Source organism: Mizuhopecten yessoensis, unplaced genomic scaffold (genome assembly GCF_002113885.1).
Source record: "Mizuhopecten yessoensis strain PY_sf001 unplaced genomic scaffold, ASM211388v2 scaffold716239, whole genome shotgun sequence".
Lineage (NCBI taxonomy): Eukaryota > Metazoa > Mollusca > Bivalvia > Pectinida > Pectinidae > Mizuhopecten > Mizuhopecten yessoensis.
Genome location: NW_018480017.1, coordinates 232,617 through 251,683, shown reverse-complemented (window position 1 = coordinate 251,683; position 19,067 = coordinate 232,617). Strand labels below are relative to the sequence as shown.

The 19,067-nt window shown below is 36.3% G+C and overlaps 1 protein-coding gene across 1 annotated transcript in view; it reads right to left on the bottom strand.

The window, feature by feature from the left end:
* Positions 1-18,322, bottom strand: part of LOC110442262 (urea-proton symporter DUR3-like) — a 44,566-nt gene extending 26,244 nt beyond the window's left edge. Inside the window, exons 1-2 of the mRNA XM_021485771.1 lie at positions 17,678-18,322; positions 559-802 (exon numbers count right to left, since the gene is read on the bottom strand). Coding sequence (XP_021341446.1) covers positions 559-802; positions 17,678-17,799 — 366 coding nt within the window. The 5' untranslated portion in view covers positions 17,800-18,322. The remainder of the gene's footprint in view (positions 1-558; positions 803-17,677) is intronic.
* Between the last annotated feature and the right edge of the window lie 745 nt (positions 18,323-19,067).

Genomic DNA, 19,067 nt, shown 5'->3' with positions numbered 1-19,067 from the left:
ACTTGTCTGTAATAGGATAACCAAGGTTCTGTTACCAATGTGAAAAGCGGTGTGCTGTCAACAATAGGACAAAGAGGTCACCAGAACGATGTCACCAATACGACAAACATGTCACCAGAGTGATGTCACCAATTTCACAAGGAGAGCGCTAGAGCGCTGTGACCAATATGAACGTCGTTTTATAAATGTACAAAACTAAAACCTTGGAAGACATTAGAGGTTAATTTGAGGTTCAAATACTATAATTATGTCGGAAGGCATTCATTGGGATCAGAGCGTAACATTAACGCGTACGTTCAGTGTCCGATATTTACGGCCATGTTGGGTCGATGACATATAACTGGCTTGTTACAGCGATTGTTTGCCTCTATCACCACCTGTCCTTGTGACAGCCAGCGGGAAACTAGAATGATTGCAGCATCTAGAATTTTAAAGTAATATTCTTATATTGCACAAATGTATGTGTAATATCAGGATGCGGTTTTCATACAATAATATACCAATGCATTAGTATACTTTTGTGTTGATGACGTTGCTTTGGTGACAATCTTTACTGACCTTGGTGGTAAGTGTTGCGCTGTGGAGGATGTCCCCCGGCCAGAACAGCTGTGACGCCACAGTTACAGCAGTCAGACTCATACTAACGTTTCCACCGGCGTCAAACGTCGTATCCAGGTTGTGTTCGTCGTGAAATATGTGTTTGCGGACGGCGTTATGTAACATTGCTAGTATGATGGAAAACCCACCAAAACCAAGCAACATCAGTAAGGCCGACTCGTGTTTCTCCAACACAGGTTTCGGTCTGAAACAAAGAAAGACAGAAATTGAATTTGACGTGACGTTATAGTTATTCCCCAATGGCCCAGGCAGTTTGGCGAAAAGAACCAAACAGTTTTTGGAAAAGTTCACGTTTACAGATTCCTGATATTATTATATTGTAGCAATAATTTTGGTTGGAAGGTTAATCTAAGGGATGTACAAAGCATTTGTCATTATAAACATGTGAACAAACGGTTTTTGACTGATGACTGATTATGACCAGGAATGCAAACTAAGGATGCTTCGATTTACGGTATCCTGATGTTAACCGCAAAATTCTGACAACTAAATTCAACACTTACTTCTTTATCATAATATTTTGCAAATATTCAAATTTAGACATGTTTGATACCAAACGCCAGGGCTATCAGTACTCTTAGAAAACTGAAGCTTATCCATCTGCACTGAATATTTGAAATAAGGCACTGCCATATATTTATTGCGATGTTTCAGCATTGATTGTAACTTTTTTTTAATAGTCGCCAGGTTATGAAATGAATCCACGTGCGATCCCTTTTCAAAACCGGGTTATTATCTAGTCAATTCCATCCAATTATTTGTGCAAAGCTTTAATGGAAAAATACTGACACAACTATGTGTTTAAAGTCTGTGTTTATCTTTGAACTATATCCCACGTAATATGTTAACTTTACAATCAACAGTCGATGTAGCGTTACATATCGTTTTTATGTAACGATATCAATACGACACAGATAAAGTTGATATTCCGTCTTTGCGTATTGCAGAGTTATCTTCTCTTGGGAGCAGGTATTGATTGTTACGTCACTTGTTTGTGAGAGTAACGTCATCAATTTGTGAGAAAACGACGTAATTTTCTCGCACAAACCAAAGACGTAACAATCAATACCTGCTCCAAAGAGAAGATAACTCTTCAATACGCAAAGACGGAATACAGTACGTTGCCGTGCAGATTTTCTGTTATAGTATGAAAAGTAAAACCTAGAAGAGACTAGTTATTAGTATAAAAGCAAACTATAATGACCTGAGAAGCAATTGATAATTTTGATTTTCTTGAGACAGGTTTGTTAATATTTGGATTCGAGGTATCGAGGATTTTACAGGGACACAAATCATAGACGAACATTTATCTTTATATGTTCAGTCACGTGTGCTTGTGCTATGTTGTTTGGACACACACCTGATGTATGCGTAAGCATGCACGAGCTAGACTCTGTGAATACTTTTATTTCAATCAGAGTTATGAATTTTAATTCTTATTTTATAAGAAAATTGTAATATGTTGGTCGGTAAAGATCGCGAAGCCTTTAAGGTCAATAAACTGGTATACTGTCGTAAAGAGTCGCTTGGCAGGGGATATGTTCCCGTTTTCACACTCTCGTCTTATTAATACATATTCATGACGATGCTGCGTGGAGCTAACAGGACATTTATTGTTGAAAATTGATTGATATAAATTTAATGTTTAATTTAAAGTCAGTAGAAAGGATTTAGAAAGGGGTGATAAAGATTTCTGTCTATGCCAATACTTCCCTATTCTTGTTACAGAGGAGAAAACGTATATATATATCAACAAAGATTTAAAGTAATGCTTTGATTTGGAAACTCCAGGTAGACAAAAACTATCGAAGAAGCGCCAAAGAACGAACGAAGTGTTGAAAGATAAATCATGTACGAATAAAAGTGATAACAATTACTCTTTAGAAATTTGAACGTTTAAGAATATTTATGAAAACTTTGAGTTACGACCTCTTTGAATTCCGCATACTACCGTCTTTATGTTACATTTAAATATACTTCTTAAAGGCCTTATTACATGTCCTGGCTGGTTACCACATGAATAAAACATTATAAAATGATCTTTGAAGATGTCGTCGATGTGTTGCCGAATATCAACAGGCTCTCTGAAGTTGACACACTCATAGTAGGCACGGCTAACCGACAATGCAAGTCATGTAGGGTCAATGCCACTGGTGACCTTCCATGGCGTCCGACTTGATCCAAGTCATTGTACCCAAAACGGGACACTTGTGGGAAAATGGCCCAAGAAACTGTCATACAATGCAAAGAAGTACTTTCATGTATGCAGTTTTCACTTGACTTTATGATAATTTGACTGTAAATAAGCTTTATCAATTTCTGTTTTTCATTACATGGACAATTAAGAGACAAGAATAATTACATAAACAGAATTTTCGTAATTAACTTGCCGTACGACGCTATTTATTTGGATATCATTTGAGAAAGTCTATTAAAAAAGAAAATGGTGCTAGTATTTTATGAGATCCCCCCTCGTGTATCCCAAATGTTCAGAGTACAGTAACACATGTTAAAGAGCCTACCAGCCCCTGTTATTATTTCGCGTTCTACGCGCCGGAATACCTACTTAAAATAGAAAATAAAAGTGGACGGTATTTATTTATGAAAAATAAACAAACAGTTTTGTAATTGAGAGTGTGATATAAAGAACAATAATATTTATCTAAACAGTGTCCCGTTTTAGGAACAGTGACGTTAAAGTCCCGCTGCTGAACCTAAGTTCGTCCCCTTTTTGTGCAAAAATTCCAGGAACACTGCTGTCGAGTAAGGTTTGGTCACAACTAGTCGTCGCGTCACCTCACACTATTTGTTCAATGGTCTGACTACACCATATGGCACCCAAGCCTAAAGTGCTACTTCTGCGTATGTTGGGTACGTCCATGTCCTGAAGGGTCGTGTTCACAGACCTTGTAAGGCGTAAGCTTAAGTTATTTCTTTCTTTCTTTCTTTCTTTCTTTTTTTTTTTTTTAACGTCGCATATGCATGTAACATAATAACATTAGCACTGTAGTGCTATTCTTGCGACAAAACATATATAAAATTTAACAAGGATCACAGTACTTATGAATAAATATAAAAACAGGACAACAATTCAANATTCAAGATTCAAGAAGCTTTATTTAACGTCGCATATACATGTAACATAATAACATTAGCACTGTAGTGCTATTCTTGCGACAAAACATATATAAAATTTAACAAGGATCACAGTACTTATGAATAAATATAAAAACAGGACAACAATTCAAATTAGATATGCTAAAATTATACAGTAGAGCATATGATATCACACTTGAATGTCACACAAGTGTTACGAAAGACAAGTTAAGACACTATACTAGTGTAATGTACATATATGCTAATGTAGCAAAGTGTAAAAATTTACAGAATATACACTAATATAGTGTGAATTAAAAAGAGACAATGAAGTCATAAATAGAAACAAGAGCTATAATTATGATATTGTAAAAAAGTAATGATCTTTTAAATAATGGAGCTCAAATCTAAAATAAATATCAATTATATAATAAGTATATTACTGAAGTACATTAAATTAAATAACACATTTATTAATAATTAATACCTGTTGTCCGGCTTCTTATAAAATAGAGGTTTACTTGTGCCTCTTAACAATTGTGCATCGTAAAGATGTGTTTTTCAGTTACACAAAAATCTTTCTACTGATATGAACATTATGTTGATGGATATGAAATTCATAAATGTCATTTAAACGTTCTCCCGTTCCTGACAATTTCTTTGTTCCTTCTTTAAATAACTAGCATGGATATGATATTTCTCCAACTCAACACAAATGATTCAGGGTTTGTATACTCAAAATACAAGGGCTCATACTTTCAACTTTGGTCAGTGTGTCTTGTGAAATAATGTGATTTGTTTTCATTTTGATCATTTGTGCATCCTATGATTCTTCCCTTGCAGTTTTCCTCGTCATGCTTGATCTCTGGCGTGATCATTCAGCTGAATCACTGCTTCAGGTAGGAGACACACTATTTTACGTCTTTCTTTTGCGAATTCAAATGCAAGTTTTTAGAGTGTTTTTGGCTTTTATACGCCACAACTTTATATAAGCTTGCACCCTGTACCTAGGAAAGTCATCAACTGATGGAAGCATCAAGGTCTAAAAGGTTTTTATTTTTTAGCTGTTCAACAACCACTTCACTATACTATTTGTGTCAGTCAAGGGGTACGCAGTAGAGTGGAAGTGTTACTATAGTATTTGTGATTGACAAATGATTCTCGATAGGATTTCTAGAACAGTATCAATAGGTCCACAGACGTTGTAGCTATACATACATATGTATATAATCCCTTGTGGTTAATTGGACAATTACCTCTCATCTGATTTGATTAGGAGGCAATGTACAATGTTTGAGTGATGTTTCCAAAGTTATTTATCCACGGTCTGGTGTACTAATATCTTTATCTCAAACAGATATCCACTCTTTTGTTTAACGGTGGTAAAATATAGAATAAAAACATATTTTTTTCAGATCGTCCGCTAGGCCTTTCTGCCTTCTAGGGCTTCTTCAGGCGGATATATGACAGTATATTTGACATTGAAATAATAAATATGGCATTCTCGTTTTATGTGTATGTTTGTATCATCCTATTGTGTTTTTATTCATTTTTTTCAAGTTAAAGCGCCACAAACATTTTTGATTTTTGTACATCTTAAATAGTGTTTTTGTTTATTTAATACGGAATCATGATATCCGCTGTTAGTCATTGGATACCGAATCAACTGCGACAGGTAAACACCGTATGTGAGGTATGATACCGAACCAACTGCGACAGGTAAACACCATAGGTGAGGTATGCTACCGAACCCACTGCGACAGGTAAACACCATAGGCGAGGTATGATACCGAACCCACTGCGACAGGTAAACACCGTAGGTGAGGTATGATACCGAACCCACTGCGACAGGTAAACACCATAGGTGAGGTATGATACCGAACCAACTGCGACAGGTAAACACCATAGGTGAGGTATGATACCGAATCCACTGCGACCGGTAAACACCGTATGTGAGGTATGATACCGAACCCACTGCGACAGGTAAACACCGTATGTGAGGTATGATACCGAATCCAGTGTGACAGGTAAACACCGTAGGTGAGGTATATATGATACCGAATCCACTGCGACAGGTAAACACCGTAGGTGAGGTATGATACCGAACCCACTGCGACAGGTAAACACCGTAGGTGAGGGATGATACCGAATCCAGTGCGACAGGTAAACACCGTAGGTGAGGTATCTATGTTACCGAATCCACTGCGACAGGTAAACACCGTAGGTGAGGTATATATGATACCGAATCCACTGCGACAGGTAAACACCGTAGGTGAGGTATGATACCGAATCTACTGCGACAGGTAAACACCGCAGGTGAGGTATGATACCGAATCTACTGCGACAGGTAAACACCGTAGGTGAGGTATGATACCGAATCCAGTGCGACAGGTAAACACCGTAGGTGAGGTATCTATGTGACCGAATCCACTGCGACAGGTAAACACCGTAGGGGAGGTATGATACCGAATCCAGTGCGACAGGTAAACACCGTATGTGAGGTATACTACCGAATCCAGTGCGACAGGTAAACACCGTATGTGAGGTATGATACCGAACCCACTGCGACAGGTAAACACCGTATGTGAGGTATGATACCGAACCAACTGCGACAGGTAAACACCGTAGGTGAGGTATGATACCGAATCCAGTGCGACAGGTAAACACCGTATGTGAGTAACACCTGACAACGTGTTAATGAATAGGATACTAACGTAGGTCTATTTTGCTTCATTACAACGCCCGCGTGATACAGTGAGGACATGAATGTCAATATAATTAAGAAAAATGAACAATATTTTGTGATATCCTTATTATTTCAACTGTATACATCGTTCTTTGAATAAAAACTGGGTTTCTCTAGGTGTTCCAATTTCCTCCCACATTAATCCCCTCTCCCTGTTCTAATAAGCAACATTGATGACTTATATGTTAGTTAATAAACTTGTATCATTGTTGTCGTAACGTAAATAAAGTTTATATTTAAACTGGTGTAACGGATATCAATCACTTTGCGAAATAAATACAAGTAAGTTTTTGTCTTCTATTTGCTAATGACAAAACTGTTACTGAAGTAGCAGAACTGTTCACTAAATTGTCCCTAAAACACTTAAAATGTTATCCTTTATACCACAAAAATATCAACTTTATTTTCACCACTGGTAAAATATTATAGTTATTTTACAAAGAAAAAATGCAGCACATTTTTAAAAATACTCTTAAGCCAGAGCTAAAACTACATATTCAAATTAGGACCAATCAGGCTCATACGATAGACACTTCTACCTATCAGACTGAGACCTCGACACCAACACCGTAATCTTAAACTTATTTTTAAGTTAATCCGAGATCACGACACAAACCTTACAAATGGACCAGTTCGTCGACATAAATCTATCGATCTGGTCAAGTCACAACATAAAACGTTCTTTGTCATTAATATAAACAAGGATTTAAATACATAAACAAGATTGCCAGTCAATATGTTCTGCTTTATCTATTCGTAATTTCTAACCGCATCCTCACAACGTCATGTTGTATTTGTTGGTCAGAGATAGACACCTACATCTTTACGTGTCATTATATTAAAGGCAAATGTCATTCAATGTTGATTTTACTATTATTTTCCGTTACATCATGTTACTTTAACTTATATCATTATGAAATATCATGAATACTCGCTAGAGAAAAGGGGTGGGGAGGGGAGCCGATAAATCCCTTTATTATATTACAGCAGTTTCTGGGTACAGCGGGTAGTAATTTATTTTCAAACTGGTGATTTAGGTAAACTAGTTGGAGTATCATGTTGGTCATTCCAGTATATAACGCCAATCAAGGTGAATTGCTACATTTACAATGCCGGTTATATTTGTAGTAGCATGTTGAACAAAGGGGCGATACTTATTTAAATTAGCTACGTTTTGTTGCTAGAAGTTTCGAAGTTACGTACACATCTATATATCAAACCAATATCGAACAATTATTGGCGTATTCCTTCAGATGAAGAATTTTGATATGTTGACAAAATCTCATTGCATATCATGGCAGGTTAAAGAACCGATACAATCGGTGTACATGCCTGGCTGTACACAGGCGAAGTCTTTAGTAGTATCAAAATAATACTGAAGACAAAAATTAGGAGGACGTGGCTGAAAGTAACCTTAAATTGCCAAAATACAACAATATACCTCGAGGCAGTTGGCAAGTTGAGCAGACGACAATTACCGAGATGATAAGCTCAGAGTAAAACCATGGTACGATTTGGCGCCATTAATAAGAAATTGTCAGCTTGACCTTGACCTTGATATATTCACCATGGTTATACATCGGCCTGACCTTGGCGACCCCCTGTGCCCTTGGGCCCAAGATGTCAGTCGCATTCCAAAACAGGAGACTATAATACTACACTTGGCGGATCAATTTCCTGTACGGCTCGGCTCGTAGAAGGATATTCTGATAGACGGTTTCGATACAAAAGTTTCGGGGGTTGGAAAGGTTCAATGATTGGTGATCAATATTTCAGGAAAAAGAAAGTTGAAAAATCTAAATTTGAAGAATATTACATGTTAAACATTGGTTTGCTTCCAAATTGATATTTTTTTCTAACGAAAATATCGATAAACATCTCAAAGTTTATTTTCTATCCAATTTAACAGACTGGCATACGCCATTCAATCAGGTAGGCACATAACCGTATATATAATTACAGTCCTTTGTGATCCGAAAAGAAAACTGTAAAAACATTACTTACTTAACAATTTCATTTCCTTTTACACTTACAAGGGAAAGTCAGAACGTTTCAGTACAAAGCATGTCTGGAATTGATTGTAACACAGTATACGTGAATTTATCAACTTTACATCTGTTTACTGGCTCCTAATAAGGTTGAACATCCACAGGTACAGCCGTGATAACTCATTTATCTAGCGGTAACGTAATACACAGGCGTCTTACTCCGTGTTTTCACATAATATGCTTTATTTTTGCATTATAGTCCGCGTTCAGTCAAGTTTGTACTATGTGTCATGTATACATTATCATTGGAATTTACATAGCCTAGAACACCACTTGCCGTTGATAGTTGTACCCCGTGGTTAGATCGTCCTATAATTCCTAGCCGGTTTATCTTAGATTATGAGTAATGATAATCTGATTTTGAAATGGTATTTAATTAAGCATGGAAGAAAAGGGAATGATGTTCCTGTTGTTCATCTTAAATCGTGTTTGTTATCGTTATGGATGATAGGAACACTTCGATAGTGTTACACCTTAGCCTATATCTATTAATTGTTCACGTGCTCACACTCTTCAATTCAATTTATTACCAAATGCACATTGCATATAGGCGTACAGAAATATACATATAGATAAATACTTTACAAATATCTTGTACAATGGCGGAGAACATATGCAATAGATTCAATTCCATACATAATATTTACAAATTATGAAATTGGCATAAGTTTGGGAAAACATTAAGTCTTATTCCGGTAATGAACATCACATTTTGTCAATGATTTGGAAGAATTTTGGAGAGATTTAATGCCTGATACTGTTTTCAATATTTATACTTTCTATGTAATAAGGTGTAAGCGACCTATTTTAGCATCAGCATTCCATGAATAGGAGTCAATATCCTTTCTCCAATTTCTATACTACTGATTGTCAGAAGGAAGGTATCGTAACTTCAACATGGTGTTCGCTTCATTGAAGATACGAATCACACTGATGAACTCTCTACTGTTTGCTCGTTTCTAGGAGAGTGCCTTTAACATTAAGATCAAAACATGTTTCAAAATTCACTGCACACAACCATTCCTTCCTAAACATAGGCAAAGGGGTTATTGCCTAATATGGTAGCATTTCATCAGCGGTTAAAACTTTGACTACGATATGAAGTCATCAATTTATTTAATTCCTAGCAAATTTATATTAACATTAAGGATATGAAGAACAGTAGCTGTCTCGTTAAATGATGCATCTTTTCATTACTTAAACCACGTCTATTCTACCGTTAATACTTCCATACTCTTAACACTATTACAATTATAATGATTTTTTTTTTGTGTGTTTAATCTGAAGGTGCTTGTTTTTTAATTATGTTGCTCAAGTTGCCTTGTGTTCTTTTGTCACTACCCTTGTTCTCGCTATGAGTACATGCCATTTCTTGAATTTGACCTAGATTTACTTGCAGGGCGGCAGTCTTCGATGAAGCAGGAAATGCTTAATCTTCAGCAACACTTGATCTTATACTTCTTTTTACTAATGAAAGGGTGTTCATCAAAAAAATTGAGTTGGAATTGCAATTTTATTTATCACTTATAGTAAAGTAACTATGCTACTAATATTATGCTACTAACCCTCAATTATACATATCACTATATATCTATGCTGCTATCACAGTTTTTGTACTACTTATACATCTATGCTAATAACTCAATTAGCACTTTATCAGGACTGCTTACGTGATAGCTATAACAATTACACATCTATCCTATAAACTCCACTACAGCTACTACTATACGACTTGCACTACTATAACTAACGTATCTAAAAAATACTACGATACCCTAGCACTACTTACACTGAAACTCACACTACTACGATACCCTAGCACTACTTACACTGAAACTCACACTACTACGATACCATAGCACTACTTACACTGAAACTCACACTACTACGATACCCTAGCACTACTTACACTGAAACTCACACTACTACGATACCCTAGCACTACTTACACTGAAACTCACACTACTACGATACCCTACACTACTTACACTGAAACTCGCACTACTACAATGCTTTGTTAGATATATGGTAAACATATTACCCATGCCCCTGACTGCCTTCAGTATAAGAGTGCTTTTAGGACGAAATGTCCCGATATCTCCCGATGGCTGACTTTACCAATTCTGCACCTTGTGGCCTAGTGAGTTGTTATCAGCGGTTTAGAGTCGAGACACCGGTCAATTGCATTCTTTGCTTGACAGAATAAACAAACCATTTCGAAAGCTCGCAAAATAAGTTTTCAATTACTGTTTGCGTTCAAAACAAGCTTAGCATCTATTATTCATATCAAACTGATGAACTTACTCAATGCTTCTTGCTTTATAAATATATTATTACTACTATATTTATAAGATAACAGATATAATTATGACAGATTATTGTAATCTATACCATTCGGAATGATATGATGGAAGAAAGTATAGATTTCAATATGTTATTATTTAGCTTCTTCTTTCAACATTTTTAAAAATAATATCATTATAACAATGTCGCTGTTTCGCTGATATAAATATATTTGAATCGTCAGTTCTTGCAATAATCCCAATTTTCTGTACTCATTATATACACCTAAAACGTTCGATTGATCCTATTCACACTTAGTTTTTGTCATAGTAATACGGATGACAGGCGACACTTCATGTTATTGACTTGAAGCGGCAGTGGAGGGTAATCTAGGTCGATTTGCGTTTGAAGCAGGTTACTTTTGTCATTTCTTCCACTGCCATATAGTTCAGCTTCGTGCATTCCAATTGGAATATACGAACGCATTTAACTCCTAATTATTTTGCAAAGTGTTGTTTTTTTCTTTTCTTACACACAGTATTTGTGATCGGTATGTTATCAATAATTGGTATACTAAGATCTTTTTATGCATTTAAATGTAGACAAATGCCCTAATTCAAAAGTTCGGTACGATATTTGGATCGTCTTTGTGTAATGGTTACTGTGGGTGTCTCTGACCGTCAATGTGTAATGGTTACTATGGGTGTCTCTGACCGTGGATGTGTAATGGTTACTATGGGTGTCTCAGATCGTCTCTGTGTAATGGTTACTTTGGGTGTCTCAGATCGTCACTGTGTAATGGTTACTATGGGAGTCTCAGATCGTCGCTGTGTAATGGTTACTATGGGTGTCTCAGATCGTCGCGGTGTAATGGTTACTATGGGTGTCTCAGATCGTCACTGTGTAATGGTTACTTTGGGTGTCTCAGATCGTCACTGTGTAATGGTTACTATGGGTGTCTCAGATCGTCGCGGTGTAATGGTTACTATGGGTGTCTCAGATCGTCTCTGTGTAATGGTTACTTTGGGAGTCTCAGATCGTCAATGTGTAATGGTTACTATGGGCGTCTCAGATCGTCGCTGTGTAATGGTTACTATGGGTGTCTCAGATCGTCTCTGTGTTATGGTCACTATGGGTGTCTCAGATTGTCTCTGTGTAATGGTCACTGTGGGTGTCTCAGATCGTCAATGTGTAATGGTCACAGTGGGCGTCTCAGATCGTCAATGTGTAATGGTCACAGTGGGTGTCTCAGATTGTCTCTGTGTAGGTCACTGTGGGTGTCTCAGATCGTCAATGTGTAATGGTCACAGTGGGTGTCTCAGATCGTCAATGTGTAATGGTCACTATGGGTGTCTCAAATTGTCGCTGTGTAATGGTTACTATGAGTGTCTCAGATTGTCTCTGTGTAATGGTCACTGTGGGTGTCTCAGATCGTCAATGTGTAATGGTCACTGCGGGTGTCTCAGATCGTCGCTGTGTAATGGTATCTATGGGTATGTGTAATGGTTACTTTGGGTGTCTCAGATCGTCAATGTGTAATGGTTACTATGGGTGTCTCAGATCGTCTCTGTGTAATGGTTACTATGGGTGTCTCAGATCGTCAATGTGTAATGGTTACTTTGGGAGTCTCAGATTGTCGCTGTGTACTATGTAATGATTATTATAGGTGACACTGTTGGCGGTATAAAATAGTTTTTATGAATTATTTTCATTGTTCAAAGTTACGTTGAAAGACAGAGAGCTTGTGTTCGATCTGCATTATAATACAATCTCAAACCAGTATCTCCTGACATCAATGTTGATGTAACACCTGTACACTAGAATCAACTGTATAATAGTGACACCTGTACAAAGGTTTCATCTATAATTTTAATAGTCACACCTGTAAAGAGATACCTAGTGTAATCAGAGTTGGACTTTGTAAATTCTGTTTAGGTTACGAATTCTTTTAAGATTAAAATCAATATTTCCTATGTCGAATGCCAATGTCTGAAACTACCTAACCTCATGTAGGTTGACACAATGAGGTCTATTTTATAAATAGAGGTCAACTGATATGACAATGTATTCTTTGATAAGCTTTATCAGTAAAAATAAACATCCTCTCTGGAATTCAAGTGTCCTCAGTTTTGAACATAGAAGCATGAGAACAGGGAATCTTTCGTCCTTAAATTATATCCCTAGCTGAAGTTCGACTGTTTAAGAAGACAAAATCACGATTTTATGATTATATCAGAACCTTAAACAAATGTTTGTTTCATTTAAGCATTCAGCTGATTTCAGATGGAATTCGCATTGCATTCTTAGAATCTGCTTAACGCATACAAAATCCAATTACACTTGTTATTTTTATTCAGCATTAAGTTCAAATAATGTTTTTCTCGTCTGTTCTGGTTCAATATAAAATAACGATCTGTCCATCTGCAAGGTTTAATACAAAATTTTCCAATAGTTTTGAATACTTGTGTGACGTTTTCATCTTTTTATATCGGAGATATTTACCACAACTAAAAAATAAAAATGAAATAATTTTGTGGGATATACCGGCCCTGAAGCTTTTTTGAATCTCGAACATAACAGTAGCACCTTAAGCATCCTGTTCGTGACTAATAATGTGTTTTATCTATGAATTAGCTGCATTATGTGGGATTTTAACAATTTAAGTATCAGTTGTCGATTTAATGCTTTTTTGGTTACCGTCCAAGAGTTAATAATAGCATGAATATATGTTAGCATATCAAAACTTTATGGTGGTTGAAAATCCAATAATCTCCTGTTCTATTAGTCCTGCGTTTAATTCACTAGTTAATTTCAAAACATATTCATATCATCCTTTTTTACGAGTACCTTTACATAAATATTTAAATCGTGGAGTCCGTTTCGGACGGCCCTGATTGATATTTTTACTTCAGGTTGCAACCATTGTGCTGCATTGGTTTTTTACTACCTAAAGTATATTGGGAATGCATTTCTTTGTTCTATATGAACAGCTTTATTGCAAATACATTTTGTTAACATGTGCTTTCTTGTTCATATTTTGAGTAATTGTTCGTGACAAGCTTTAAAAGGAATGCATTTTTGTCTTACAAGCACAGCTAAGTTAAGTAAACCTCGTTCAGCATGTCGTTGTTCAACATTCCCATTCCACTTAAGTAGAACTGGACATTTATGAACTGGCGATTTGAATATTATCATTATGTAAAGCTACAAGGGACAGTTAACAAATAAAAACAAGAGAATACTGCTGTGTTAACAAAAACAGCCATCATGGCCATATCGCCCCAGTAACAGCATTTATAGGTTGTGGTTTTATGCGTCCCTCTTCCTAAATTTTAAATAAGCGATTTCTTCTTTGCACATTTTTGACAATGTGAACACTTTTCGTACTTTAAATATGATCGGTAACATAATTCATTTAATCTACGCCAAACAAAGTGGCTACTACCATTCCGAAAATCGTAACAAATGATGTCTGCCACTGAACTAATAGAAACAGTTGATAGAAGGTGACAAACAAGTTAGGACTTTGTACGTAGAAGGTGACAAACAAGTGAGGACTGTGTACGTAGAAGGTGACAAACAAGTGAGGACTGTGTAAGTATGCATGATATTGAACTTCCATCTGTATTAGACAGGTAAACATTGTTTACATATTTATTTTATCGCACAATTGCTTTTACCGTGTAACCACGGCAACACACAAATGTAACCATGTAAGCGGTGTAAGGATTGAGTGAGATATTATAACCGTTTCACATTACAGAACGGAACAGTAGGCAGTATATTTCCGGTAACACCCAACATACAGTGTTGTGATGTATAAAGCAAACTCACTCTACTAAGCGCAGTTGACTGTGTAATACAGATGCCAATGTCCCCCTTAAGACTGAGATATTTCAAATTAAGAATGATGGTAAGATATCCATCGTTGATAGTATATGGCAGTTGTTACATTTCCTATCATATTTTCGTATATTCTTATTTCTCCTTCAATTTCAACTTCCAAAATCTACATTACGATTACTCATTCCGAGTTAATTGCTTAATCTCCGCAGTCAAAAATTTTAGTTGGATAAAAATGGTTCTTATTTATCATTTTTTCATATTACAGTAAAGATGTGTAATTGTTTTTATCATTTTTAACCATTACTATTTTCAGAACATTTTTTTTTATAGTAATTACGAGTCATTGACTTCAATTTTAATTTACTTTATTTAAGAAATCGGCACTTATAATAAAGGAAAGAAATTATTCCTTTCGGATCTATTCATCAGGTTTCCAATGAGAGATTATAGAAGATTGCTTTTTTTGCAATATATGTTCAGTTCAAGTATTATTTTGATGAATTTTGGTGTGGTGAGCTCTGATGTACGAAAATCAGACGTGATGATGAGATGTTGACCTTCCAAAGACCGCAAGTTAGTGCTAAATCAGCTGACCACAAGATGAAGTGATTAATGTTGAATACAGTGTTCCTGGTCTAGTATATGGAATTGCAAACGTTGCAATATTCATAAATATTTAATACACATTTTATGTACATTCATAACAGTAAAATATTGTGCATAAAATATCTATGTTCATAGATAATAAATATGTGTCCATAAATATATATATTAACTCAAAAATCCAAATAATTTGATGCACGTTCCGTTGTTTTTGTTATGTTGTATTTCATTGGCCAATTAAGGTCACTGACCTAATTACTTTCATTTAAGCAGGTGTGTATTGAAAAAGAGTTTTTTATCTTAACTTTTATCACCACTCTGACAACAAGTGCCTGCGAACCTTACTAATTAATTTGAAAAAACCCTGCTCAAATATCTAACCCTAAACCCCCGTCTCTGTGTTGAGTTGTTCCTGATAACACTTATGTACTGAGGTTGTACTTTTGTTTTGGATAGGCCAATACAATACGACGTAACAAGGAGAGCGGACGTAAATCTCACAATGCAAACATTTGAATTGTGATGAATCTTACTCTAAATATATGTACAAGTATATTCAAGGCCGACATTGTTTTTCGTGAAATTAACGCGAAAATAAAGAATCTGATAGGAGTTAAAACTGGTGTGAGTGCTCTTTATAACTTTCATATTTATGTTCAATGGTCGAACGAGGAAAGTATGGTTATTCAATGTAACCATCACGATATTAATATCGCTCGCATTCAGCTTCCATTGGAACTCAAATATACAGTTTAACAACAATGGTCACTCTGGGACAAGCACGGCATTAATTTCACGATCGTTTACATTCCTTTCCCCAGCAGCAACATTCCGCCTCTCCTGCTTGTTACAGTTAATTGCAATTCCAGAGCCTGTTTTATGTATCAGCAGTTTCTGTATACTTCGGAGAACGTCACGTGACAGTTAACGATATAGCTAGTGTTTCCACCTCAGAGGTTTATTTTATCTACATTAAACATTTACATTTCATTTTCATGATCTATTTTTTTCATTTTCCCTAAGACGGGTTTCACATGGTGCACAGTAAGCCCCAGGCTCACCTCCAGTCTCTTGTTTGGGTATAGTATGAACCTTTCCGGTCTGCTTTTGTGTCTCAATAGTTCCGTTTTTATAACACTTGTGTTCAGCTTGTTGTTGATATGTGCTAGATTTGTTTCTATTTTACTTGCGTTGAAGAATGGACATGACGATGTTTTAACTCAAACCGCTACTGACATTGCATTGCAGTCTCATACTTGGCATTCATTGTAAAATGAAGGAAATTTGTAGTTACCTGTTAGTAGTCTAACGTGCACAGTTGGTAATAGTCAGGATTCTCAAAACAACAGAACCCCTGCCGTCAACTATAGCCGCCATATTGATATAAATCTCACTTTTAATTAACAATAAACAAATCTTAAATACGTTTATTCCGATCCCAGCGGGTATCGATCTTTTTCTATTTGCTTTATACGTTACATGGCAGTGATAATGGACTTTTTGATAAATTTTGGCTCCAATACTTTAAACAAATGATAACTCTGCCGATACAGATAGATTAACTGCAAGTATCTTGGATGGATGAACGAAGATTTGAGGTACAATGCACGTGTGCTAGTTTACTTAACAGCAATGTTTAACAGATTTACGGCAGGTCAGCAAGGTATGTTTACCGGGATTCAGCTCGTGTAATCATTGATAAAAATAGCATGCAAAACTGTGTCGAAATCTCAGTATGATGTTCCCGATTAAAGTACCGTTCACACAAAGACTCATTGGGTTACATCTCTGCTATAAGAGCTAAAAACACCACAGAAACAAAACAGTCATCGGACTGGCGTAAACTGAAAGGGACCAAAATGTTTAGATAACCATTTAAAATATGTAGTATAGGCCGAAATGTTCAGTTATCCTTCTTTGATAAGTGTTATAGCGCAAGGAAAACTTGCGAAATAAAAACAAAATATCAGCTTTACCAAATTACATCAGCTTTCATGAAAACTCTGACAAATAAAAAAAATCAGCTTTATCAAAAAAACATCAGCTTTTATGAAAACTCTGACATGTAAAAATAACATCAGCCTTTACAAAATTACATCAGCTTTCATGAAAACCCTGACATATCAAAGCTAGAGTTACGGTTTTGTTTTATGCTCTGTGTATGTCTGAGTATGCATTCGTCATACTAGTTGATGACCATGTCAGACCTGGTATTAGTTATGTTATATATGTTTTGTTACTGCCGTCATACTGGGCAATTGACCTGGCATCATATACACCTTTAGACGAAATAGGACCAGACGGCCATAGTGAACACACAGTATACCGTAACTGATATCTACGATATGAAAGTGGTTTTCGCTTCACATTACTCTCGCCATCGAATCATTTAACAAGATCGCTTGATTATGCTAACGTTTTGCCCATTTTTACTTACCCTGTGGTCCCCGTTGGAGGGTCCAGATTTATCGGACACTCCGAACCGTTGGTTGTTGCACCTGCCAAGCCAAGCAAACATGAGACCACTCCAAAAACACAGACTGTGAACGCTGAAGACATGGCTAAAAGTATTCCAAAAAAACTTTGAAAACAAAATCACCAGAATATATCCTTAGTTATATTAACCACAAACCGGAAGCCATCATATGCACAGCCGGGTCCTTCATTGAAACCCGGATATTGGTTGGTCAGAGTTAGTTGTGGAGTATCCAAGAGGAGCTTTGTTTTGAGAACTCAGGATGTTAGTACCTAGCTTCCAAGGGTTTGTAAGTCATGAATGGGTATCGAACGCTAAGTAGGAAACATGTGCCCGTCTGAGATCAACGTTAACATTGTGTGGGACCCGTCAGTAATCAAGTCTATAGGTACTCCAACGAAGGTCATACAGAAGGTGTGTCGGCTCGTGTCCTCATACCTATGTGTGGTAGCAGTAGAGGTGAGGACATGTGAGCCGGTTACACGCTATACCGTTTACCGGCGTTATCTACAGACGGTGTAGCTCTGACAAGGAGAGCTTGCATTGGGCATTGTGGTTCTCACCGTCCGATGACAGGCTTGCTAGCCTATCACAAAAGGGCAAGCAAATGGTATGCAGGCCGATCGCTACTCTTCACTCCACTATGTATAAGTAGCTATCAATGATAAGGCACGAAAAACTTGTGTTCGGACGTTAAACGAATTTCTCTTTCTTAATGTAAATGTTTACGCAGCAGAAGTAAGGGAAAGTTCATGTCTACATTTCTGTTTCGCTCAATCAACACTTGCACGTTAAATTTATGCTCATTTTGTTGTTTAGATTTCCAAGTCCAGTTGTTTAAAACATATACCAGAGCATGTGATAATTTTAAACGCGGTTCTTTAGGCCAAACTTGTTGTCTAGGTTACACAACTTCAGTTCTTAACCAAAAAATGTGTAGGCTAGCACTATCTTATAAACACGCAACTATTTATTGTTTAAAGAAACGTTCCTTCATTTAAATATAACTGATGATGTATGATTTATTCTGTAGATACCCTGTGTTTTGAAAGGGAATTACCAGTGTATCAAATTTTGATATAAAATAAAAGAGAAAATGATAGAGTTGCTATTCCCATGTATAACTTTGCAGCCTCAGCATATTTACATGAAAGTTAATCTAGTTTGTTAAGTTAAAGGGTCAGCCTCTAGAGAGTGTGTTTAGTGTAGGCGCACTGGTTGGTACTGGCGTTATCTGGTGGGTTATCTTAGATGGCATAGAGTAAGTTTGGCCATTATTTAATTCATATAGACACCTAGTGTAAATGTTATTACCAGTTGTTTGTTTAATTCTTCTTTATGATATATTAAT